The sequence below is a fragment of the Carcharodon carcharias genome, chromosome 10 (genome assembly GCF_017639515.1).
Source record: "Carcharodon carcharias isolate sCarCar2 chromosome 10, sCarCar2.pri, whole genome shotgun sequence".
NCBI classification, from domain to species: Eukaryota; Metazoa; Chordata; class Chondrichthyes; order Lamniformes; family Lamnidae; genus Carcharodon; species Carcharodon carcharias.
The window spans coordinates 142,288,396-142,315,738 of record NC_054476.1 but is presented as its reverse complement, the minus strand read 5'-3'; the positions used below and the strand labels follow the sequence as shown (position 1 = coordinate 142,315,738).

Here is a 27,343-nt window from a genome sequence, read left to right as displayed (position 1 = left end):
AAAAAAGCAGAAAATTCTGCAAATACTCAGCAGGTTAGACAGCATCCATGGAGAGAGAGAAAGAGAGATAACAGGCAGGATCGTCCGGTCCCGTTGGTGACGGGTGTCATGGCGGGTGTGAGCGGACAATATGGCGAGAAGGCCAAAAAGCGGTTTTATGCCATCGTGAAACCAGTTTGCGATTGTCCATTCCACTCGTCAATGGTGGGCTGTGTTTCCTGCCACCGCACGTCAGGAACCTAATTTCAATACTTTATAGGCCCTGCTCACCGGAAACATCCTCCCCACGCTGGACCATCTGGGCACAGCGGCGTGATTAAACATGAGCAACGTGCACCTGGTGACCTGCACTTTGCTTGGGACTTCGAGGTTTGTTTTCCTACTTTGCTTCAGGCAGTTTACGTGGTCATCAGCGCCAGGCTGCGCAGACAGCGCCACATAACTTTTAGGGGGGCTCATAGCCAGGTCTCTACCTACCAGCCCTGCCGTAAGGTGGCTTTTCAACTGCTGAAGAGCTAGGGCTTGCTTGGGGAAGGGAGGAGAGGTAGCCTCAGGCAAGGGAAGAGGCTGTAGGGTGAGGGCTGTGCTGGGGAAGCGGGGTATCCCAGGGTGTGTCTGGGGAGCACATGTTGATCTGTACAAGTGGCCTCAAGATGGTGAAGGCTGAGGAGGCAGCCTCCAGAGGAGATGAGGCCAGATGACAATGTGACAGTGTGTGAGAGTGAGACCGGTAATGTCCCTTGAGCTGGCAGTGAGTGAGATGCCAGTGAATGTGTGATGGGCTTGAGTGAGAGTTTAGAGTGATGAGATGGTTGCCCTTCTCTGGCATCATGGATGAGATCATTCTGCCAAGCTCTTGTGTGCAGTGTTGGCACTGACTACCACTGTCACCACCTCCCAAGCTGGAGTGGTGAGATTGCTGGACTCCTAAAGCCAGAGCAGGGGTGGAGGACATCACAGTGGGCCTTCAAAAGACATTCCAGTGACGAGTCACTGAACTCTTTTTGGCTTTCAATGGAGCAGTCTACAGTGCGCGTCACAGTTTAGATATGGTACCTGGAGTGAGGAAGTGGTGAGGTAACGGCGTGGCAGAGGCCGCCCACCAGTGAGATGGGATGTTTTCTGTGGCTGAATAATGAGGCGGGAAGTGGACGATACGCTGCTAAAATCCACCATTGCGGTCAGCGGGTAAAACATCGTTTTTCACGCCCGCTACTGCAAATCTGGGACGATTTCATCCGACATCTCAGGTCAATGATGTTTTATCAGAGTTGGGGAAAGTTAGAGATGTAATGGGTTTGGAGCAAGGTATGGGTGAGAGAAGGACAAAAGGAAGGTCTGTGATAGGGTGGAAGACAGGAAAGATTGAATGACAGAAAAGTTCATCCTCCAGGGCCAAAGGGAATTGAGATGGGGCAAGAAAGAAAACAAAGAAACAAAAGATGTGCCTAAACCAGGTGAGCTGTTGACTGAGTGAAAAATAAGAGGACAACATGCAAAGAAAAAGAACCAAAACAGAGGAACAGAAATTGCTGAACTCACCGTTAAGTCTGGAAGGCTATAAAGGTGCCTAATTGAAAGATGAGGTGCTGTTCCTCAAGCATACGTTGAGCTTCACTGGAACAATGCAGGAGGCCAAGGAGAGAGATGTCAGTGTGAGAGTGAGGTGGAGAATTAAAACGACAAGCCACTTGAAGCTTGGGATCATGCTTGTGGACTGAACGTAGGTGTTCCTTAAAGCAGTCACCCAATTTGCATTTGGTCTCCCGGATGGAGAAGGAACCATATTGTGAGCAGCAAATAAAAGTTTGCTAAATTGAAAGAAGTACACGTAAATCGCTGTTTCACCTGGAAGGAGTGCTTGGAGCCTTGGACAATGAGGAGAGAGGAGGTAAAAGGGCAGGTGTTACGTCTCCCTTATTTGCTTGGAAAGGTGCCGGAGGAAGGGAATAGTGTGTTGGGGGTAACTATTGTTCATCTTCTGATTCCAACAGAGTGGTTTGCTAGGCCACATGAGAGGGCATGAAGAGTCAACTGGATTCATGCAGAGGCTAGACCGGGTAGGGGTAACAGGTTCCCTTCCCTGGGAGCATTAGTGACCCAGTTTGGTCTTTATAATAAATCGGTAACCTGCTCAAAAATGACCATATCTACTGAATTCAGTTTTACACTTGCTCTGGTGGGACTTGAACTCATGATCTCTGGATTGGTAGTCCAGGATTCCATCAGGCAAACAAGGCAGTCATTTTGTGCACTGCAACATATGGTAATAAGGTGAATGGCTTGCTAATCCGTTTGGTAGTGTTAGCTGAAGGAGCAATGTTACTCAGGAGACTGGGAAACCTCCTCACTTTCCTTTGAATAATGTGATAAGATCTTTAATATCCACCTGTACCATCAGAAGAGGCAGATGGCTTGACATCACACCCAAAGGACAGCACCTCAATTCCTTCAATGCTGCACTGATGTGATAGTTTATCTTATTTGCTCCAGTCCTGGAGAGGGGCTTGAACCTACAATTGAGTGGCACAAGACTGCTGGGAAAGAAGGTAAGGGAAGGCTGTGAGACACTTCCATTACTGCGGTTACCTGCTGCCCGGTCGTATCCTCGCTCCGAAACGCAATTGACTCCAGCTCGTTACCTCTGCTGGTTAGAGCCCGCAGACATGAGTCACGGGATTCAAACTTTTGTTCCAGGAAGTCAATGGCTTTCTTGGCTCTCTCCTGCACCAATTTGGCATGGTTTCCACTGTGGTAGTCTGCGTCCTGGCCTTTAGCCAGACCATCCAGCTCATTAATCACTGAAACATTAAACAGCACAGATAGTCTGTCAATTCCACATCCAGTATTTGAAAAAGCAGGAAATTATCCAAAATTTCATTATATTAACACTTCCACTTTGAGACTGCACAGACAGAGAAATCATCCTAAAATATATGTCTAACCAACCAACACAAGTGAAGTGACTGCAGATGTGCGCCACCCAGTGAAGTGGCTCTGCTCACTTCATCCAAAAACAGAGCTTCAGATTGCACCCACAGGCACGGCAGCAAGAGGTTGCCAAGGTATTTAAGATCTTGCTCACCCCGGCTGCTTAACTCTTTGACAGAATGAATTACCATAACCAGTACACTTCTATACCCACTAAGGTTCAACAAACACAAAGGCTAAAAATACACAGAACACCAGTGATTCAGCGCCTGAAAGAAAAAACAGGTTGATGGGTGAGGATCCATCAGAAAAATGAATGGTCTCACTTGAAACATTAACCTGTCCTCCTCTTTCAGGTACTGAATAACCTGCTGTGCATTTCCAGCACTTCCTGTTTTTACTAGAGGTTTCTATTTATTTTTGTTGGTGACAATACCCAGAGGGATCAGCAGCATCTAGATTATTCAGGTATCCGGCTTGTTACTTTGAGGACTAAGATGAGTCAAGAATGAGTGACTGAGATTTTGGCTGTTCAATTCTGTCAATCCACAAGTGCAAAAATCTCTCGGTTACTAGCACTGATCTCCTCAGTTCGGTCATTGCCATGTTAGAATGATGAAAAATATGTAGCAAAGTTGGTCCAAAAAGTTGAGAGAAAAATGGGAATCCTCTAAAAGTACTTGGTGCTACAACTTGTGGCAAAGAGTAATTCACTCACTGATAGAATATTGTTCGTTCCTTCGCTACTTTTGAACTCTCTGTGGTCTGACGTCATCAAGAGTAATAGGATGGATGAAGACTGTTTGGTCTGTGCCAGAAATCATCTTCTACAGGTCTGAAATACTGACATAATGTCGGTCATCTACTAGACCAAACCTGAACCAGAGTCCCAAGAGTTTATCGCACTATAGCCTGACCTCCCTTTTTATACCAGAAATACAAAAAGAAAAATGCACAGGTACAAGGAGTGGAGCTTCACACATTCCCTCTCCTGCCTGTGATACTTCCATCCACTCAGCACTGCCACCTGGAATTTACACCACTGTCCGCAGAAACTGAAATGCAAACTGAACAACACTTGTCAAGTGATAGTTTTCCTCAGCTTGCAAAGATTAGGTTACAAGAATTTACTGGGCTTTCTCCTGGCACTTGCTAATTCTACAAATTTCTGGGCTGCTAGCAACCGCTGGTCATTTTCAAGCAGACATTTAAACTAAGATGGTTATACCCCTGTCAGCAACCTAGTATATGCCCCAACACATAATGGGCCACTAAAAAAATGACGGCATCAAAAGTTTTCAGTCAGTATAGGCAGAGGGGACTGGATAGTGCAATGAGTTGGATAGACACTGGGGAGGATTTTGTCAACAGCATGCTGTTCCTGACAGCGTAACCAGAAATGTGCACCACTTCCACTCTCTTCCTTTTTCCTATGTCACCCACTATTACAAATGTTGGCGATGTGCACAGGAAGCACATGTTATTGCGTGATGGGAGAAGCTTTTCTGTGGTGAAACCTACTGTCAATGACAATGACAAAGCTGCAGCTACGGGTAGGCTATAAAATGGTCTCCTGGTCAGACAGCTGATCTGCAACATGCCCAAAGCTTTCCTGCCCAACTCCATTTCCATTAACATAAATAAGACTTCTGAGCACAAAGGTGTTTGTCAAAATTAAACTTCATTTGTAAATATTTCACATTATATTGGTTTCATTTTATTCATGTGTGCATCATTGTTATTTGTTGAGACAAGCTTAGTCAGAGAGTTAAATATACTGGCACACTGATGGTTACAGGGGAGTTGGGGACATTTCTTCTATTGTGGAAGAAACAATGTTGTGATTTTGTGTTCACTCTTTAATGAATGTACATGTTAGTGTCCAGTGTCGTACTTGCCACTCAGTGGAACATGGCTGAACTTGCAGGCTCAGCAGGTCCTCCCTTCTGTACATTGTAAAGGACATTGTCCAAAAGTACTCAGTAGGGATTACAGAAACGTTGTAGGTGAACTCAAAGCCCCGTAAGCCAGTCAGCCAACACCCTGAGATGGACACACATTTGGACAGTACTGTCACCACCCTTTAGGCCCTTAAATTTCTTAACTTGATTGACTGAACCCCGCCCCCCCCCCCCCCGCCTCCACCACATGCAAGACCTGAAGCCCTTTCTATTTCAGTCCTTTATAGGCCAGACCCCATCCTCTGACTTCCCCTGGATCCCTGTTCCACTCATCCATGTCCCCAATCCCACTCCACATCTGCCCCCCAAAACTCACTCACCACTGAATCACCCTTGCCTATGCAGAACCTCCATGCAAGCTGCCATTCTCCTGCTCCCCTCCCTTAAGCTGTAGAATTAAACAAGGAAAACCGCTGACCTTACACACGGCCGCACAAAGCTGACTGGTGCACATAACCTTTAAGCAAACGTGAACAGGCACAACAAGGTTCTCGTGTGCCATTGACTTTACCTTGAAGGCAAAATGTAATTAAAAATGTTTAATGCTATTGAGTATTCATGGCTTGCAAATTACAAGAATGAAGCCGCCACAGGTCAGCGTAAGGTTCAACATGCTGCAAACACGCTGTTGACTTTATCTCTGTACCTCAATCTACTGACAGGAAATTGAGATTTCACTTCCCGCCTAATTAAGTCACCCTGCCCGCCATGTTTCCAGGTCTTGAGGGCTCCATATAATGCCCCCCACTGTCCTTTCACTTCATGGTTCAAACCTAATCCAGAGTGAAAGACAGTGCCTGCGCAGTCCCTAGTAGGCATGGGTTCAGATCAAAAAACTCCAGTTCAATTGCTGGATTTGGTTTTGAACCTAAACTGCCAACCTTACTCAAGCAGGCCAGAAGTTAGCTAGGTACTGGTGGAAAAAGGAAAATGTCACATCTGTGAGATTTGGAACAAGTTGTTGGGACGGTGTTGAGGAAGCTTTACTCTACATCTAACTCCGTGCTGCACATTCCCTGAGAGTGTTTGATGGGGACAGTTAGAGGGAGCTTTGCTCTGTGTCTAACCCCATGCTGAACCTATCCTGGGAATGTATGATGGGGACAATGTGGAGGGAGCTTTACTCTGTATCTAACCCAATGCTGAACCTGTCCTGGGAGTGTTTGATGGAGACAGTGTGAAGGGAGCTTTACTCTGTATCTAACACCGTGCTGTACCTGCCCTGGGAATGTTTAATGGGACAGTGTGGAGAAACTGTACTCCATATCTAACCCATGCTATGCCTGCCATATGAGTATTTGGTGGGGGAGTGCAGAAGAAGCTTTATTCTATATCTAACCCATGCTATATTTGCTTTGTGAATGTTTGATGGGCAGTGTAGAGAGAGCTTTAACTTTGTATCTAACCCTTGCTTTACATCAACTTCTGATTAAGCAACTCCTTGAATTATAAAATTCTCAAAAGTCCCTTTATGACCTCACCCATCCCATCTCTGTAACCTCCTCCAATGCTACAATCCTCGAAGATTTCTGCAGTCCGCCAATTCTGTCCTTTTGCACATCCACGATTATCACTCTACTATTGGTGATTGTGCCTTCAAATGCCAAGGCTCCAAGTTCAGAAATTCCTTTCCTGAGCCTCTCTTTTCTCCTTTAAGGTGCTGCTTAAAACCTACCTATTTGGCAAAGCTTTTAGTCACCTGTCCTAATACCTCCTTATGTGTCTCGGTGTCGGATTTTGTTCGATAATAATTCTGTGAAGTACCTTTGGAAGTTTTACTGTGTTGTTCAAATACAAGTTGTTGTTGTTTACCTGACAAGGGGAATGTTGGGTGCCGACACTGGGTACCTGAAATGTAACATTTTCCCTTCCGCAGCACTGACATTCCTCACTTGATTGAAATAATTCAATTTAGCCATCCTCAGTACACAACATGCTCCACAATGTGGCAGTGACTCTTATAGTGCTGGTGTATGTTCAAGATGACAACAAACTGGTTGAAGCCAAGGTCAATCCACTTCTCAAGGGAAATCCAAAATAGATCAATTTAGATTTCCAGATCCTATGATATCATATAATTTGAGTATTAATCTCTGATGTATGTGGGGAGGGGGGACGAAATTTAAACAACCATCCCATCAATTTGATTTGGCTTTGCACTTAAAGGCTTAAGTTAAGTGAGCACATGGGGCAGACTGGCTCCTGCTATGGTGCCCTGATTGAATCCATTTAGCCGCCTGCAGTTATAGTTTTCTTGTTACTAATTTGAAACAGGTGAACAATTTGTTAAAAGTATGATCTAAAGATTTAGGGCAAGGGCAGTACTTTAGAAAAATGGCAGATTGTTCTCAGGGAATTAGACTGGCCTTTGTCAATGTCAGATTATATCTGAATCAAACTAGAACACTGAGCAGGTATACTATTACACTTTGAAACATTCATTATAGGTTTAAATGCAGCACCTTCAGATTGCTTGCACCCGGATACATTTAATGGCGGCATCCATGACACTTTTACATCTAACCAAAATGCTGATAAAAAATTAAGATTTTGATTTCACTTTCTGCAGTACCCCTCACCAATGAATGATCAGCATAAAATGTGCATCACTCTTGGCTTGTAGTTTACTCCAGAAGAACAACATGCTGGTTCTTTGAGAGCTGTTCTCAAAATCATTCCGAAAGAAAGAGCTATTATAACAATAATTGGGAGAAAAGACAAAACTGAAAAAACAAACCACAAAAGGATTGAGTGCTTCTCTGGGCAGGTTGGTGACAAGAGTAAATACTGAAATGTGCTCTTTAAACGAGGAGGGGAGTGTTTTTACAAAGGTTACTACACAAAATAAAAGCTTATGGTGTAGGGGTAACCTATTAGCATGGATAAAAGATTGGTTAGCTAACAGGAAGCAGAAAGTAGGGATAAATGGGTCATTTTTGGAATGACAAGGTGTTACTAGTGGAGTGCCACAGGGATCAGTGCTGGGGCCTCAACTATTTACACTTTACATCAATGACTTGGATGAAGGGACTGAATGTATGGTTGTTAAATTTGCTGATGACTTAAAGATGGCAGGAAAGAAAAAAGCAAAATACTGCGGATGCTGGAAATCTGAAACAAAAACAGAAAATGCTGGAAAAACTCAGCCGGTCTGACAGCATCTGTGGAGAGTAAAACAGAGTTGACGTTTCGAGTCTGTATGACCCTTCTTCAGAGCTAAAGAGAAGTAGAAATGTGATAAAATTTGGCAGGGGATGGTGGACCAGGTGAAGCTGTATAAAAGGGCAGCGACAGGTGGGGGCTAAGGAGAGATTGACAAAGATCTCATGGACAAAAGGACAAAGAGACTGTTAATGATCGTGGTAAGACTGTAAGCAGTAGTGGGTAGTCCTTTTGTCCACAGTATAAATTTCAGCACATTTCTTCTTCACTTTAGCTCCGAAGAAGGGTCATACAGACTTGAAACATCAACTCTGTTTTTCTCTCCACAGATGCTGTCAGTTGCCGTCAGAACTGCTGAGTTTTTCCAGCGTTTTCTGTTTTAGGTAGGAAAGAAAGTTGTGAAGAGGACATAAAGAGTCTACAGAGGGATTTAGACAGGTTAAGTGAGTGTGCAAAAATTTGGCAGATGGAGGATAATGTGGGAAAACGTGAACTTGTCCACTTTGGCAGGAAGAATAGAAAAGCAGCATATTAGTTAAATGGAGGGGCCTGGATAAGGTAGACACAAAAGATTTGCTTCCCCTAGCTGAGGGGTCAATTACCAGGGGGCGTAGATTTAAGGTGATTGGTAGAAGGAATAGACGGGGCATGAAGAAAAACCTGCTCCCCAAAGGGTAGTAGGCACCTGGAATTTGCTGCCTAAGTTGGTGGTTGAGGCTGAAACACTCAACTCATTTAAAAGGTACCTGGATCTGCATCTGAAGCACTGTAACCTGCAAGGCCACGGACCTGATCTGCATCTGAAGCACTGTAACCTGCAAGGCTATGGACCAGGTGCTGGAAAGTGGGATTAAAATAAGTGGCTAGTTTTGCTTTTCTCTTTTTGGCCGACGCAGGCACAATGGGCTGAATGGCTTCTTTCTGCACCATAACTTTACTTTGGTTCTATGATTTCCCAGACCAAGAAGTTTTCTTATGTGATTCTCAGCCATCTTCCCTTTCTTATGTTCCGATATATTTGGGGTTTCCAATGCTACTTTCTAGTGGAAAAGCATACAAATGCTGCACAAGAGTGGCTGACACCAGCAGCAGTGCTGCAATCATCATTTTCAGATACTGACTGGGGAGAGGAGAGGATCAGTTGCAGGAATAGGAGTTGGTGAACAGCACAAAGGGGAAACTTGAGGGGCTATTTTGGATTCCAAGAGAAAAATTCAGAAAACAAATACCAAGCTCCTGAAAAAGTAGTCCTGTTTTGTTTTCTTTATTCTTTCATGGGCTGTAGGCATCGCTGGCAAAGCCATCATTTGTTGCCCATCCCTAATTGCCCATGAACTGAGTCGCTTGCTAGGCCATTTCAAAGGGCACTTAAAAGTCAACCATATTGCTGTGGGTCTGGAGTCACATGTAAGCCAGGTTTTCTTCCCTAAAGGACATAAGTGAACTAGATGGATTTTTACAATAATCGACAATGGTAATTCTGCCAGTTACCATGGTGGGATTTGAACCCGTGTCCCCAGACCATGAGCCTGGGCCTCTGGATTACTAGCCCGGTGACATTACCACTACACCACTGTGTCCCACAGGAGGGTGGAGGCTTTATATGAGTTGTTTTAAGAACGGATGTTCGTATCCCTTTGGAACCAGATTTCCCGATTAGCCTTCCTATTTTAGGCATGACTAATTTCAATTCCACTGGTTGATGGTAGGAATGACCAGACGAGATATTCTAATTCCCAGTCATGGAGATTTCTGTACAGTTCAGTGTGTGTGAACTTTTCACACTATATCCACTGTGACAAACACCCAGAAATACAATTCTAAATTCTGTCCTTCCATACTCAGATTGTGGCTGAAAAAAGCATTTTGTTTTGCAAATCCCTAGTATATGGGTACAGTCTGGCACTGGGAGTGAAACATCAGGACACAAATTAAGATGATCACATCAGAAATGTATCCCAAAATATTTTTGTATGCTAGGTTTACAAAAAAAAACTGGTCACCATTTCATTGCTGTTCGTGGGATCTTGCTGTGCATAAATAGGCTGACATGTTTCCTATGTTACAACAGTGAATACACTTGTAAAAGTACTTAATTTGCTTTAAAGTGCTATGGGATATCCTGAGGATGTGAAAGCTGTTACATAAATGGAAGTTAGATATATCCAAACTTTCTTTCCCCATGTACCGCTTAGGGCTATACTAATTATTTGGAATTTTGTAACCTTGTGGGCTATATCTCTCCCTCTCTCTTCGGGTGCCATGCCCTAAGAGGGCATTGGTGACAATGGACTTCCATGTGTTGGTCTATGGCTATGCTTGGCAAGGTAATGCAGTAGTTTGCTGTTGCCTTCTGCAATATGGCTGACCAGGAAACTCTCCCATTCTTACTGCCTGCCATCAGGCATATTTGGAAGGGTTTACAGGTTGATAATTAACCTGTTTGGCCACATCATGAACACATCTTCAATGGCCACAAGGCAGGCCTTGAACCAGGAGCCTATAGCTCAGAGGCAGGGACACTACCCAATGCACCACAACACCTCCTATGGGATACATATACAATTTAAAAATCGCATTTTTCATAATTTTCATATTTCAAAAATCTGCTGTTTTGAGTTATAATTTATCTATCAATCAATGAGGCAACGCACTACAAAGAACCCTTTCCAAAACCTGTGAATCCATAAAATTCAAACAGTACAAACAGGCGAGTAATAAATGTAAGAGCAAGTAAAACTGATGGACCAGTTTGGACATCCTGGATTAAGTCAAACCTTCTAGTGTACTGGTATCAATATATAAATCGGACGAGCAGCAACACTGCTGTAAAGCTTTTACAGAGTTCCTACATTGGGTTTCACAGGGTGGCTGAAGAAAATTTATACTTTAGAATTTGTTTGCTTCAAGTGGGGGATATGCCAGGCCAGATTGTGTTTGAGTACAATTCTGCTGCTGCCTCGAGGATGCCCAGTCTTGAGTTACTGGATCTGTTCGAAATCTATCCCATTTAGCACAGTGGTAGTGCCACACAACACAATAGAGGGTATCCTCAATGTGAAGGCAGGACTTTGTCTCCTCAGGGACTGTGCGGTGGTCACTCCTACTGATTCTGTCATGGACAGATGCATCTGCGGCAGGCAGGTTGGTGAGGATGAGGTCAAGTATGTTTTTCCCTCTTGTTGGTTCCCTCACCACCTGCCACAGACCCAGGCTAGCAGCTATGTCATTTAGGACTCGGACAGCTCGGTCTGAGGTTCTGCTGCCAAGCCACTCTTAGTGATGGACATTAAAGTCCCCCACCCAGAGTACATTCTGCACCCTTGCCACCCTCAGTGCTCGGTCTGTAACATAGGAGCAGTAGTACGCCATTCAGCCCGTCAAGCCTGCTCCGCCATTCAGTTTGACCATGGCTGATCATGTACCTCAACACCATTTCCTGCACTATTTTGATATCCCTTGATGTGATTGGTCTCCAGAAATCTATCGGTTTCTGTTTTGAACATTTTTTTTTATTCATTCAAGGGATGTGGACATCGCTGGCTAGGCCAGCATTGAGTGCCCATCCTGTCTTTGCTTGTTCAGAGGGCATTTTAAGAGTCAACCAGATTGCTGTGGGTCTGGAGTCACATATTGGCCAGACCAGGTAAAGACAGCTGTTTTCCTTCGTTACCTTAGGGAACCTAAAGGACATTAGTAAACCAGGTGGATTTTTACGACAATCAACAATGGCTTCGTGGTCATCGTCAGACTTTTAATTCCAGATTTTTACTGAATTCAAATTTCACCATTTGCTGTGGTGAGGTTCAAACCCGGGTCCCCAGGACATTACCCTGATCTCTGGAATACTAGTCCGGTGTCAATACCACTGTGTCACCACCTGCTCAATAACTGAGCTTCCACAGACCCTTGGGTAGAGAATTCCAAAGACTCACCACCCTCTGATTAAAGAAATTCCTCCTCATCTCAGTCTTGGTCCTCCTTTGCTGGGTTCTAATTGTTCCCAACCTTCAGATTTTATTTTAAAATTATGTCCTGAGATTTTATCCTGAGATTATGTCTCCTGGTTTTAGACTCACCAGCCAGGGGAAACATCTTATCTACATACCCAAAAAAACTTTTAGAGTCTGCTTTTATGTCTCTTGCTAGTTTGCATTCATATTCCATTTTCCCTTTCTTTAGCAGTTTCTTGGTCCTCCTTTGCTGGTTCTAAATTGCTCTCAATCCTCAGGTTTACCTTTTATCCTGAGATTATGTTCTCTGGTTTTAGATTCATCAGTCAGAGAAAACATCTCATCTACATCCACCCTGTCACACCCTGTAAGAATTTTCTAAGTTTCAATGAGGTACCCATCATTCTTCGAAACTCTAGGGAATACAGACTAAGTCTCCCCAATCTCTCCCCATAAAACAATCCCATCATCCCAGGGGTTAATCTAGTGAACCTCCGTTGCATTCCTTCTATGACAACTATATCCTTCTTTCGATAAGGAGGCCAAAGCTGTGCACAATACTCCAGATGTGGTCTTACCAAGGCTCTATATAACTGCAGCAAGACATCATTATTCCTGAACTCAAATCCCCTTGCAGTGAAGTCAACATACCATTTGCCTTCCTAATTGCTTGAGGCACCTGCACGCTAACTTTTAGTGACTCATGAGCAAGGGTATCCAGGTCCCTTTGGACACCCGCACTTCCCAAATTCTCACCATTTAAGAAATACTCTGCATTCTTGTTTTTTCTACCAAAGTGAATAACTTCACACTTATTCACAGTATATTCCATCTGTCATGTTCTAGCCTATTCACTTAGCTTGTCTAAGTCTTCTTCATGCCTCCCTGAATTGTCCTCACAATTTACAATCCCACCCAGTTTGGTGTCATCAGCAAATTTGGAAATGTTACATTTGATCCCCACATCTAATCATTTATATAGATTGTGAATAGCTGTTGGTCTGACACAGATCCGTGCGGTACCCCACTTGCAACAGCCTGCCATCCTGAGAACGTCCCAGTTATTTCTACTCTCTGCTTTCTGTCTGATGATCAATTCTCAATCCATAATAGTATGTTCCTCCCAATCCCATGTGCTCTAATCTCATTTATATCATCTCTATGTGGGTCTTTATCAAAAGCTTTCAGAAAATCCAAATGCACCACACCCACTGCATTCAAATGCACATGGGATACAGGGTAATTTGATAAGGTGGATTCAAAATTGGCTTAGTTGTAAGAGACAGAGGGTGATGACAGAAGGATGCTTTAGTGACTGGAAGTCAGTGTCCAGTGGCACACCACAGGGATCTGTGCTGGGTCCCCTATTATTTGTCATTTATATAAACAACATAGATGACCATGTGGGGGGTAGGATTAGTAAGTTTGCAGATGACACAAAGATTGGCTGGGTGGTTAACAGTGAGGTTGAGTGTCTTGGGCTGCAGGAAGATATAGACAGGATGGTCAAATGGGCAGATAAGTGGCAGATGGAAGTTAACACTGAAAAGTGTGAGGTGATATACTTTGGAAGGAGTAATTTGACAAGGAAGTATTCAACGAACGGCATGGAACAAGGAAGTTCTGAGGAACAAAGAGACCTTTGGCTTGTGTGTCCATAGATCTCTGAAGGGGCATGTTAGTGGGGTGGTGAAAAAGTCATATGGGACACTTGCCTTTATCAATCGAGGCACAGATTACAAAAGTAGGGAGGTCATGTTGGAGTTGGAAAGAACCTTGGTGAGGCCACAGCTGGAATAGTGTGCGCAGTTCTGGTCGCCACATTATAGGAAGGATGCGATTACACTGGAGGGGGTGCAGAGGAGATTCAACAGGATGTTGCCTGGGATGAAACACTTAAGTTATGAAGAGAGGTTGGATAGACTTGGGTTGTTTTTGTTGGAGCAGAGAAGACTGAGGGGCGACCTGATTGAAGTGTACAAGATTATGAGGGGCATGGACAGGATGGATAGGGAGCAGCTGTTCCCCTTAGTTGAAGTGTCAGTCACAAGGGGACATAAGTTCAGGGTGAGGGGCAGGAGGTTTAGGGGGGAATGAGAGGAAAAACTTTTTTATCCAGAGGGTGGTAACAGTCTGGAATGCGCTGCCTGGGAGGGTGATGGAGGCGGGTTGCCTCACATTCTTTAAAAAGTACCTGGATGAGCACTTGGCACATCATAACATTCAAGGCTATGGGCCAAGTGCTGGTAAATGGGATTAGGTAGGTAGTTCAGGTGTTTCTCACATGTCGGTGCAGACTCAATGGGCCGAAGGGCCTCTTCTGCACTGTGAGATTCTGTGATTCTCCTTTATCAACGCTACAAGTAACATGCTCAAAAAACTCCAATAAGTTTGTCAAACATGATTTCCCTTTCATAAATCCATGTTGACTCTGCCCAATTTCACCATTCCTTTCTAAATGTCCAGTTATCAGGTCATTTATAATAGATTCTAATATTTCCCCTACTACTGACATCAAACTAACATTCTCCCTCTTCCTCCCTTCTTAAATCGTGGGGTTACACTTGCTATTTTTCAGTCCGCAGGAACATTTCCAGAATCTATGGAATTCTGAAAGATAACCATCAATGCATCCACTATCTCCCCAGCCACCTCCTTCTGTACTCTGGGATGCAGTGCATCTGGTCCAGAGGATTTATCAACCTTCAATCCAGTTAACTTTTTAAGTACTACCTCTTCATTAATACTAATTTCTTTTAGTTTCCCAATTTTAAAAGTTCCTTGGTTGCCTAGTATTTCTGGGAGATATCTTCTTCTGTGAAGACAGACACAAAGTAATTGTTTAGTTTCTCCTCCATTTCCCTATTCTCCACCACAAATTCACCTCTGTCCGCCTGTAATGGGCCAACATTTGTCCTAACTAATCTTTTTCTTTACACATACCCAAAGAAGTTTTTACAGTCCAACTTTATGCTTCCTACTAGTATGCATTCATATTCTATTTTCCCTTTCTTAACCAGTTTCTTGGCCCTCCTTTGCTGGGTTCTAAATTGCTCCCAATCCTTAGGCTTACTACTATTTCTGGCATCCGTATAAGCCATTTCCTTTGATCTAATGCAATTTTAACTTCTTTCATTAACCACGTTTGGTTTACCTTTCCCTTTGGGTGTTTGTGCCTTCGAGGAATGTATATCTGCTGTAGGTCATGTAGTATTTCTTTAAAAGTGAGCCATTGCCTGTCTACTATCAAATCTTTTAGTGTGTTTTCCCAATCCACCATAGCCAACTTGCCCCTCATACCTTCATAATTTCCTTTCTTAAGATTTAAGACCCTAGTGTCAGAATGAACTATATCACATTCAAACTTAATGCAAAATTCTATCATATTATAGTCACTATTTCCTAATGGCTCCTTTACAGCAAGTTTATTAATTAGCCCTTTCTCATAGAAACATAGAAAATAGGAGCATGAGTAGGCCATTCGACCCTTTGAGCCTGCTCTGCCATTCATCATGATCATGGCTGATCATCCAACTCAATAGCCTGCTCTTGCTTTCTCCCCATATCCTTTGATCCCTTTCACCCCAAGACTATATCCAACTCCTTGAAAACATACAATGTTTTGGTCTCAACTACTTTCTGTGGTAGCGAATTCCACAGGCTCACCACTCTCTGGGTGAAGAAATTTCTCCTCATTTCAGTCCTAAATGGGCTACCCCGTACCCTCAGACTGTGACCCCTAGTTCTGGACTTCCCCACCATCGGGAACATCATTCCTGCATCTACCCTGTTTGGTCCTTTTAGAATTTTATAGGTTTCTATGAGATCCTCCCTCATTCTCCTGAACTCCAGCGAATATAATCCTAACCAACTCAATCTCTCCTCTTATGTCAGTCCCACCATCCCAGGAATCAGTCTGGTAAAACTTCGCTGCACTCCTCTATAGCAAGAACATCCTTCCTCAGATAAGGAGACCAAAACTGCACACAATATTCCAGGTGTGGTCTCACCAAGGCCCTGTGTAATTGCAGCAAAACATCCCTGCTCCTGTACTCGAATCCTCTCGCTATGAAGGCCAACATACCATTTGCCTTCTTTATTGCCTGCTGCACCTGCATGCTTACCTTCAGCGACTAGTGTACGAGGACACACAGGTCTCATTGCATTCCCCTCTCTCAATTTATAGCCATTCAGATAATAATCTGCCTTCCTGTTTTTGCTACCAAAATGGATAACCTCACATTTAATCACATTATACTGCATTGGCCATGCATTTGCCCACTCACTTAGCTTGTCCAAATCACACTGAAGCATCTCAGCATCCTCCTCACAACTCACCCTCTCACCCAGCTTTGTCTCATCTCCAAATCTGGAGATATTACATTTAGTTCCCTCATTTAAATCATTAATATATATTGTGAATAGCCGGGGTCCCAGCACCGATCCCTGCGGTACCCACTAGTCACTGCCTGCCATTCAGAAAAAGACCCGTTTATTCCACTCTTTGTTTCCTGTCTGCCAACCAGTTTTCTATCCATCTCAATACACTACCCCCAATCCCATGTGCTTTAATTTTACACGCCAATCTCTTATGTGGGACTTTGTTGAAAGCCTTCTGAAAATCCAAATAAACCACATCCACTGGCTTCCCCATATCAACTCTACTAGTTACATCCTCGAAAAATTCCAGTAGATTTGTCAAGTATGATTTCCCTTTCTTAAATCCATGCAGACTTTGTCCGACTCTGCCACTGTTCTCCAAGTGTTCAGCTATTAAATCTTTTATAATGGACTGTAGAATTTTCCCCACTACCGATGTCAGGCTGACTGGTCTATAATTCCCTGTTTTCTCTCTAACTCTCTTTTTAAATAGTGGGGTTACATTAGCTACCCTCCAATCTGTAGGAACTGTTTCAGAGTCTATGGAATCTCGGAAAATGACCACCAATGCATCCACTATTTCTAGGGCCACTTCCTTAAGTACTCTGGGATGTAGATTATCAGGCCCTGGGGATTTATTGGCCTTCAAAGCCATCAATTTCCCCAACACCATTTCCCTACTAATACTGATTTCTTTCAGTTCCTCCCGCTCACTAAACCCTGTGTTCCCCAACATTTCTGGTATGTTATTTGTGTCCTCCTTTGTGAAAACAGAACCAAAATATGTATTTAGTTGGTCAGTCATTTCTTTGTTCCCCATTATAAATTCCCCTGTTTCTGACTGTAAGGGACCTACATTTGTCTTCACCAATCTTTTTCTCTTCACATACCTATAGAAACTTTTACAGTCAGTTTTTATGTTCCCTGCAAGCTTACTCTCATACTCTATTTTCCCCTTCTTAATCAATCCCTTGGTCCTCCTTTGCTGAATTCTAAACTGCTCCCAATCCTCAAGTCTGTTGTCTTTTTTAGCCAATTTGAATGCCTCTTCCTTGGATCTAACACTATTTCTAATTTCCCTTGTAAGCCATGATTTGACCACTTTCCCTGTTTTACATTTGCACCAGACAGGAATAAACAATTGTTGCAGTTCACCACGTGCTCTTTGAATGTTTGCCATTGCCTATTCACTGTAATCCCTTTAAGTAATGTTCCCAATCCATCATTGCCAACTTGCACTCATACCATAGTAGTTTCGTTTATTAAGATTCAGGACCCTAGTCTCAGAATCAACTACGTCACTCTCCATCTTGATGACAAATTCTATCATATTATGGTCAGTCATCCCCAAGGGGCCTCGCACAACTAGATTGCCAATTATTCCTTTCTCATTACACAATACCCAGTCTAGGATAGCCTGTTCTCTAGTTGGTTCCTCAATGTATTGGTCCAGTATAGAGGAATTCCTCCTCTACGGTATTGTTACTAATTTGATTTGCCCAATCTATATGCAGATTAAAGTCACCCATCATTACAGATGTTCTTTTATTGCATGTGTCTCTAATTTCCTGTTTAATGCCATTCCCAACATCACCACTACAGATTGGAGGTCTATATACAACCCCCACTAATGTTTTTTGCCCCTTAGTGTTTCTCAGCTCTACCCATACAGATTCCATATCGGAGCTAATATCTTTTCTCACTATTGCATTAATTTCCTCTTTAACTAGCAATGCAACTCCACCACCTTTTCCTTTTTGTCTGTCCATCCTAAATACTGAATATCCCTGGATGTTCAGTTCCCATCCCTGGTCACCCTGCAGCCATGTCTCCGTAATCCCGACTATATCACTATGTCACATCTATTTGCACGGTTAATTCATCCACTTTATTGCGAATGCTCCTCGCGTTATAAAGCCTTAAGGCTTATCTTTTTAACATTACTTGTCCCTTTCCCACTATCTTTCACTGAGGCTGTGTTTGATTCTTGTCCTTGATTTCTCTGCCTATTACTTTTCTTATTCCCCTTTCTGTCTTTTGTTCTTGTCCTTGATTCCCCCTCCTCTGACTCCTTACATAGGTTCCCATCCCACTGCCATTTCAGTTTAAACCCTCCCCGACCACTCTAGCAAATATTCCCCCTTGGACATCATTCCCGGTTCTGCCCGGGTGTAACCCGTCCAGTTTGTACTGGTCCCACCTCCCCCTGAACCGGTCCCAATGTCCCAGGAATCTGAAATCATCCCCCTCACACCATCTCTTCAGCCACGTATTCATCCAATATATCCTGTGATTTCTATTCTGACTGGCACATGGCACTGGTAATAATCCTGAGATCACTACTTTTGAGGTCCTACTTTTCAACTTACTTCCTAACTCCCTATATTCTGCTTTTAGGACCTCATCCCTTTTTTTTTTTACCTATGTCGTTTGTACCAATGTGGATCACGACCACTGGCTGTTCACCCGCCCCATTCAGAATGTCCTGTAGCCACTCTGAGACATCCTTGACCCTAGCACCAGGGAGGCAACATACCATCCTGGAGTCTCGTTTACGGCCACAGAAATGCCTGTCTATTCCCCCTACAATCAGTACACAACACTAAATCCAAAAAAGCCCGATCCCTAGTTGCTCCTCAACATACTGCTCCAGATACCCATCTCGTACACATTCCAGGAATTCCTCCTCCAGAGCATTAATGCCGATTCGGTTAAACCAGTGTGTAAATTGAAGTTTCTTATTATTCTGTATTACTCACACTACGTGCATCTCTAATTTCCTGATTTATACTGTGCCCAACATATAAGATTCTTAGGGGGCTTGACAGGGTAGAAGCTGAGAGGTTGTTTCCCCTTGTGGGAGAATCTGGGACCAGAGGGCATAACTCAGGGGTCACCCATTTAAGACAGAGATGTAGAGGAATTTCTTCTGTGAGGGTAGTGAGGCCACTACTGTTTGGCGGCCGCTAAACAATTCCCACCAATGTTTGCTGCCCCTTGCTGTTTCTTAGCTCCACCCAAACTAATGTTACATAAGTCCATAAGATGTTGCAGCAGAAATCGGCCATTCAGCCCATCGAGTCTGCTCAGCCATTCAAGGATCATGGCTGATCTGATAATCCTCAACTCCACTTTCCTGCTTTTTCCCCATAACCCTCGATTCCCTTACTGATTAAAAATCTGTCTATCTCAGCCTTGAATATACTTAACGACCCAGCCTCTACATCCTTCTGCGATAAAGAATTCCACAGACTCACCACCCTCAGAGAAGAAATTCCTCCTCATTTGTTTTAAATGGGTGACCCCTTACTCTGAGATTGTGCCCTCTGGTCCTAGACTCTCCCACAAGGTGAAACAATCTCTCAGCATCTACCTTATCAAGCCCTCTAAGAATCTTATATGTTTCAATAAGGTTGCCTTTCATTCTTCTGAACTCCAATGAGTACAGGCCCAACCTAACCTCATGAGAAAATCCCTCCATACCCAGGATCAACCCAGTATATCTTTCCTTAAATGAGGGGATGAAAACTGTTCACAGTATTCTAGGTGTGGTTTAACTTGTGCCTTGTATAGTTTTGGCAAGACTTCCCCATTTTTATACTCCATTCCCTTTGAAATAAAGACCAACATTCCATTTGCCTACCCTATTACCTGTTGAACTTGTGTGCTAGCTTTTTGTGATTCATGCACAAGGACCCCAAATCCCTGTGCTGCAGCTTTCTGCAGTCTTTCTCCATTTAAATAATATTCAGCTCTTCTAGTCTTCCTGCCATAGTGCATATCCTCACATTTTCCCACATTATATTCCATCTGCCCACTCACTTAACCTGTCCAAATTCCTCTGCAGACTCTGTGTGTCATCCTCACCACTTGCCTTCTCACCTATTTTTGTGTCATCTGCAAACTTGGTGATAATACATTCACTTTCCTCATCCAAGTCATTAATATACATTGTAAATAATTGAGGCCCCAGCACTAATCCTTTTGGCACTCCACTAGTTACAGGTTGCCATCCTGAAAATGCCCCCCTTATCACAACTCGGTCTTCTATTCATTGGCCAATCCTTTATCCATGCTAATATACTACCCCCAACACCATGGGCTCTTATCTTATTAAGTAGCCTTATGTGGGGTTTATCTTGATCCTTCGATCTAAGATCCTCTCTTACTAATGTACTGACTTTGTCCCTTACTAGGAGTGCTATACCACGTCCTTTTCCTTTTTGCCTATCCCTCCTAAACGCCGAGTATCCTTGAATATTAGTTCCCAGTCTTGGTCACCCTGTAGGCCAAAACAATCACCAGCCCTTATTTGCAAACGACAGGCTAGTTGGCAAAAGGGCCTGGAACTTGATACTTTATTTCTTATACCTAATCAGTTAAAATGGAGGAATATTTTTCTGTGCTGTGTGTGACTCAATAAGGTAGAACAAGGAGGCTTAATTTTAAAAGTAGAGCAAGGCCATTCAGGAGTGAAATCAGGAAGCACTTTTTCACACATAGTGAAGCGGAAATCTGGAATTCTCTCCCCAAAAGCTGTGGATGTAGGGGGTCATTTGAAATCTCTAAGGCTGAGATTGGTAGATTTTTAATGTGGGTATTTGGAGTTGAGGTACAGATCAGCCAGGGTCTAACGGAGTGTCAGAACATGCTTGAAGAGCTGAATGGACTCCTTCTGTTCCAACATTCCAATTGGTAGAATCTTTCATACCCACAACCAAAGTATAAACAAAGGATGAAGATGCTCCCTCTTCTTTTAGGTACCTTATTTCAGTATTTTAATTTTTGGTCCTTTAGCTGGTATAAACGATGCGTATCACAAACCTGCACCAACATATCCTGAATCAGCAATGTACAACTGGATATCTTGGTGGCAGAAAAGGCAAAATTGGTGGCAGGGAAAACATATGGTTGTGTCAGCCCAAACATTTCCTACGTGAAGCCTTTTTTCCTGGAGCTCACTATTGTGGTTGTGCTTCTGGGGGACTTTAATTATCCTAATATAGACAGGGATAGTAATAGAGTAAAGAACAGAGAGGAGCAAGAGTTTTTAAAGTGTGTAGAGAATTTTCTCCATCATTCACCTGATGTCATTGTACACCAGCAAGTTCACACTGTTTCCAGTTAAACAAGAAAAGGGGCACTGCTGGATCTGGTTCTGGGAAATGAGGTGGATCAAGTGAATCAAGATTTAGTAGGAATGAGTTTAGGGGACAGTGATCATTGTATCAAAAAGTTTAAATATGGAAAAGGACAAGAAGCAATTTGGAGAAAAAAAATAACTGGGGAGGGCCAATTTCAATAGGCTGAGAATGGGTCTGGCCCAGGTAAACTGCAACCAAAGATTGGCAGGCAAAACTGTAATGGAACAATGGGCTGCCTTTATAGAGGAGATAGTTTAGGTACAGTCAAGGTGCATTCCCATGCGTGGGAAAGGTAGGGCAAACAAATCCAGAGTTGATTGGATGACTAAATAGATAAAGAATAAGATGAATCAAAAAAGGGGGCTTATGACAGGTGTCAGGTGGATAATACAAGTGAGAACCCAGGCTGCCCAGAGAAGGCTCAGGCGGGGGCGGGGTGGGGGGGGGGGTTAAGTAGTGAAAAAAAACAAGCCAGAGAAGCAAGAGGAGAGCATGAGAAGAGCCTGGTAGATAACATGAAAGAGGATTCAAAAGTCTTCCAAAGGCATAAAAATAGTAAAACGGTGTTAAAGGAGGAATGGTGCCGACAAGGGGCCTAAAAGGGGTTTAACACATAAAGGCAGAGGATATGGTTGAGGTACAAGTACTTTGCATCTGCCTTACCAAGGAAGATGCTGCCCAAGTCATTATGAAAGAAGAGGTAGCTGTGACACTGGATGAGCTAAAAATTGATAAAGAGGAAGTATTAAGCTGGTTGTACTTAAAAGTTGATAAGACACCAGAAATGGATAAGATGCATCCAAAGATACCGAGGGAAGTGAGAGTGAAAATTTTGGAGACCCTGGCTATAACTTTCCAATCTTCCTTTGACTCAAGGATGGTGCCAGAGAACTAGTGAATTGCAAATGTTGCACTTTTGTTCAAGAAAGAGTGTAAGAATAAGCCTGACAACAACAGGCTAGTCAGTTTACCTTGATGGTGGGAAAGCTTTTAGAAAAGATAACTTGGGGGGGGGGGTGAAATTAAGAGCCATTTGGACAAATGCAGGTTTATTAAGGAAAGCCTGCACAGATTTGTTAAAGGCAAATCATGTTTAACCAACTTGCCTGAATTTTTTAATGAGGCAATAGAGATGTGGGTAATGTAGTCACTGGTGTTCCAAAAGGCATTTGATAAAGTGTCACGTAACAGACTTGTCAGCAAAGTTAGAGCCCACGAAAAAGGATGTTGGCAGTACGGATATGAAAGTGGTTGAGTGACAGGTACCAGAAGCTGTTTTTCAGACTGGAGGAAGGTTTACAGTGGGGTTCCCCAGGAATCAGTGTTAGGACCCCTGCTTTTCCTAATATTTTACTGACCTAGTCTTGGCTGTATTAGGCACAATTTCAAAATTTGCAGATGACAAAAAACTTGGAAGTATTGTGAACTGTGAGGATAGTGATAAACTTCAAGAGGACTTAGACTGGTGGAATGGGAGAATTGGCAGATGAAATTTAATGCAGAGAAGTACGAAGTGATTAATTTTAGTAGGAAGAGGCAATATAAAATAAAATGTGCAATTATAAAGAAGGTGTAGGAGCTGGGGGAGCCGGAGGTATAAGTGCATAGGTCTCTGAAGGTGGCAGGACAGGATTCAGAGTGGTTAATAAAGTTCACGGCATCCTGGGCTTTATGAAAAGGGGTACAGGGTATAAAAGTAATGAAGTTATGATAAACCTGTATAAAACACTGGATCAGCCCCAACTGGAGTATTATGTCCTATTCTGGTCACTACATTTTAGGAAGGAAGCAAAGGCATTAGAGAGGGTGCAGAAAAGAATGGTTTCCAGGTTTGTGGAATTTCAGTTACATGGATACATTGGAGAAGCTGGGGCTGTTCTCCTTAGGGAAACAAAGATTAAGAGGAGATTTGATAGAGGAGTTCAAAATCATGAGGAGTCTGGACAAAGAAGATAGGGAGAAACTGTTCCTGTTGGTGGAAGAATCCATAACCAGAGGGCACGTGTTTAAAGTGATTTGTAAAAGAATCAACCCCGACATGAGGAAAAATAATTTTATGCAGCGAGTGGCTAGGATCTGGAATGTGGTGGAGACAGGTTCGATTGTGGCATTCAAAACAGAATTGGACAATTATTTTAAAATAAATAGTTTGCAGGGCTATGAGGAAAAGATGGGGGGTGGGACTAGTGGGTTTTCCGGCAGAGAGTTGACATGGATGTGATGGGCTGAATGGCCTCATCTGTAAACATAATTCTATAATAAGAGCTGTATTTGGAATCAACATAAAGTGATTTCAGACTTGAGCCTAATGTGGTACAACTGAGGATGAATCATAAACTGAGGTTAGACTTGGGAATATTAATGTACAATTTTGAGTCAGGAGGGGAATGACCTATCAACATAGGGGCAGGCATACAATCAATGAAGGTGGGTCAGAATTAGAAGTGACCAGAGACATTAACAGGGCAATCATATTAACAACACTACCCGGAGTAGTATTGTGGCCCTCCTTCGCTACTCTTGGAGCTCTGTAAATTCTTTTTATTGATTTACCAAATCAACACATGAACCTACAGGCCACGCTTTGTGCACTTGCTGCTGGCTGCAAAGTCAAACAACAAGCAGCTTTAATAAGAATGGTTTTGATGGTTAAACGGGAAAGAAAATCAAAGGGATGGCTGACAGATCAATAACTGAGTGTGTGAAACACTTCCATCTGTCCTGTCAGCAACCAAGTCCGATGCAGGTTTCTCTCACTATTTCAGCTAGGAGAAGACCCCTTACCCCCTTGCCCTGCTCCTGCCCGGTTTTGGGCTTAGCAAACAGGGACAGCTGTAACTTGCAGAAGACTGTTTTGCAGTCCAAACACCTCCTGTTACAGAGTGCGATTACTCAAATAGCAGTATATTTTGGAGCAAATTTTCACTCAAACCAAATCCACTTACCCTTAATTAAAAATATTCCATTATAAGAGTCACATGTTGGTGTGCCAAATTGCTGTGAATGGCACTGCTGATTGTGGTGCTGCACCAGTGACGAGCTGTTGCTCAGACCACACATACAGCTATGTGCACCCTTAGAACATAAAATTAGAGTTGAATTTTGTGGTTAGGACTTGATTATTTTGGCACAAGCATACAGTAGTTGCTGCCATCTACCTTGGAACTGAAACTGGAGCCCTGGAGTCATTAGGCTGCTCAGACTCCCAGTAAACACATACAACATTCAGCATCAGTTTACAAGATTGGCCTCAGGAATGGTTTCAATTGGGCAATGTTCAAATACGAGTCAAAAGAGGGTGCTATCGACACCCAGTCAGCACCTACTATGAATACTTTGTTCCCCCATCTACACAAAGAAAGAATAGTGAAATAGGTATGGAGCATAAGTTCAGACATAACAAGGGAAGTCTAATCCACATGTTATTCTTGTGTCAAGTGTCATGGATTGTTGTTAACCAAGGGAGAAAGGGAGGGGCTTGTGTCTTTTTCTCCTGAAAGTGCTGACTCTTGGTGAAGTAAAGCTGCACTAGCCCTCCAGTACTCTGCTCAATCATAGAAATTTACGGCACAGGAAGTGGCTATTTGGCCTATCTTGTCCGTACTAACCAAAGAAGAGTTCCAGCTTAATCCCAATTTCCAGCTCTTGGTCTGCAGCCTAGTAGGTTACAGCACGGCAAGAACACATCTAAGCACTTTTTAAATGTGATGATGGTTCTGCCTCCATTACCCATTCAGGCAGTGAGTTCCAGATCCCCATTAGCCGTGGTGAAAAAAATTCTTCAGAACCCCGCCCTCTAATCCTTCCACCAATTAATGTTAAATCTACGTTCCCTGGCTATTGATCTCTCTGCTAATAGAAATAGGTCGTCCCTATCACTCCATCCAGACACCACATAATTTTATAAACCTCAATTAAATTTCCCCTGTTTCCTCTGTTCCAAAGAAAACTCCAGACTACCCAATCTTTCTCTCAGCTAAAATTCTCCATTTCTGGCAACCTCCTTGGTAAATCTCCTGTGTACTCTCTCTAGTGTAATCATATCCTTCATGTAATGCAGTGACCAGAGCTGTACGCAGTACTCTAGCTATGGACTAACTAGTGTTTTATACAGTTCCAGCACTTTTATTCTACGCTTGGCCAAGTAAAGGGAAGTATCCCATATGCTTTCTTACCACCTTACCTACCTGTCCAGGCACCTTCAAGGGATCTGTGGACATGGGCAAGATGATTGCACAACGTTCAACACCATTTGCAACTCAGATACTGAAGCAATCCATGTCCAAATGCAGCAAGACCTGGACAAATTGGCAAGTAATATTCACACCACACAAGTACCAGGCAATGACCATCTCCAACAAGAGAGAATCTAACCATCACCCCATGACATTCAATGGCATTACCATCACTGAATCCCCCACTATCAACATCCTGGAGGGCTACCATTGACCTGATGCTCAACTGGACTAGCCACATAAATACTGTGGCTACTAGAGCAGGTCGGAGGCTAGCCTGTCCACCATCTACATGGCACAAGTCAGGGGTGTGATGGAATACTCTCCACTTGCCTGGATGAGTGCTGCTCCAACAACACTCAAGACGCTTGACACCATCCAGGACAATGCACCCTGCATGTTTGGCACCCCATCCACAAACATTCGCTCCCTCCACCGCCGACAAACAGTGGCAGCAGTGTGTACCATCTACATGATGTACTGCAGAAACTCATCAAGGCTCCTTAGGCAGCATCTTTCAAACCCACGACCACTACCATCTAGAAGGACAAGGGCAGCAGATACATGGGAAAACCACTGAAGATCACTTCCAAGCCACTCACCATCCTGACTTGTATATCGCCATTCCTTCATTGTCGCTGGATCAAAATCCTGGAACTCCCTCCCTAACAGCGCTGTGAGTGTACCTACAGCTGTTCAAGGAGGCAGCTCACTACCATCTTTTCAAGGGCATCTGGGATGGGCAACAAATGCTGGTCCAGCCAGTGACGCCCACATCCCATAAATGAATTTAAAAAAAACTCCAAGGTGTCTCTGTTCCTCTACACTGCTCAGAATTCTACCATATATTTTGTATTTCCCTTGCCTTGTCTGCTCTCCCCATTCATTACCTCACACTTAACCAGATTAAATTCCATTTCTATTTACCATTTTTCTGCCCACCTGAACAGTCCATTGATATATACCTGCAGTATACAGCTTTCTTCCTCACTATCAACCAAATGGCCAATTTTTGTATGAACTCGAAACATTTTAATCATGTCCCCTACACTTAAGTATAAATCATTCACATAAACCATGAACATCAAGGGACCCAGTACTAGCCCTGCAGAACCCCACTGGGAACAGCTCCCTAGTCACAAAATACTCAACCATTATCCTATGTTTTCTGCCACTGAACTAATTTTGGGTCCAACTTGCCACTTGCTCTAGGATCCACGTGCTTTTATTTTTTAGACCAGTCTGACTTGCAGGACCTTTTCAAAAGCCTCGCTAAAATTTACTACTCCTTTGAAACACCTTATTACCGCCTCAAAAAATTCAATCAAGTTGGTCAGACACTGCCTTCCCTTTACAAATTCATACTGACTGCCCTTTATTGATCTGTGACTTTCTAAATGACGATTAATACATAGCCTGAGAATTTTTTTAATAACTTGCCCATCACCAAGGTTAGGCTGACTGGCTTGCAATAATTCAGTCTCTCTCTTTTTAAAAAAATGATATGATGTTAGCACTATATCAGCACCACACCTATAGCCAGAGAGAATTGGAAAATGATGGGCAGAGCCGCCCGA

General features: G+C 43.2%; 1 protein-coding gene across 4 annotated transcripts in view; it reads right to left on the bottom strand.

Annotated features, from left to right (window-relative positions):
* smg6 (SMG6 nonsense mediated mRNA decay factor) overlaps positions 1 to 27,343 on the bottom strand; it is a 417,242-nt gene that overhangs the window by 13,737 nt on the left and 376,162 nt on the right. For all 4 annotated transcript variants that reach the window (XM_041197156.1, XM_041197158.1, XM_041197160.1 and 1 more), the window contains one exon: positions 2,590 to 2,801. In XM_041197156.1, the coding sequence (XP_041053090.1) occupies positions 2,590 to 2,801 (212 nt within the window). The remainder of the gene's footprint in view (positions 1 to 2,589; positions 2,802 to 27,343) is intronic.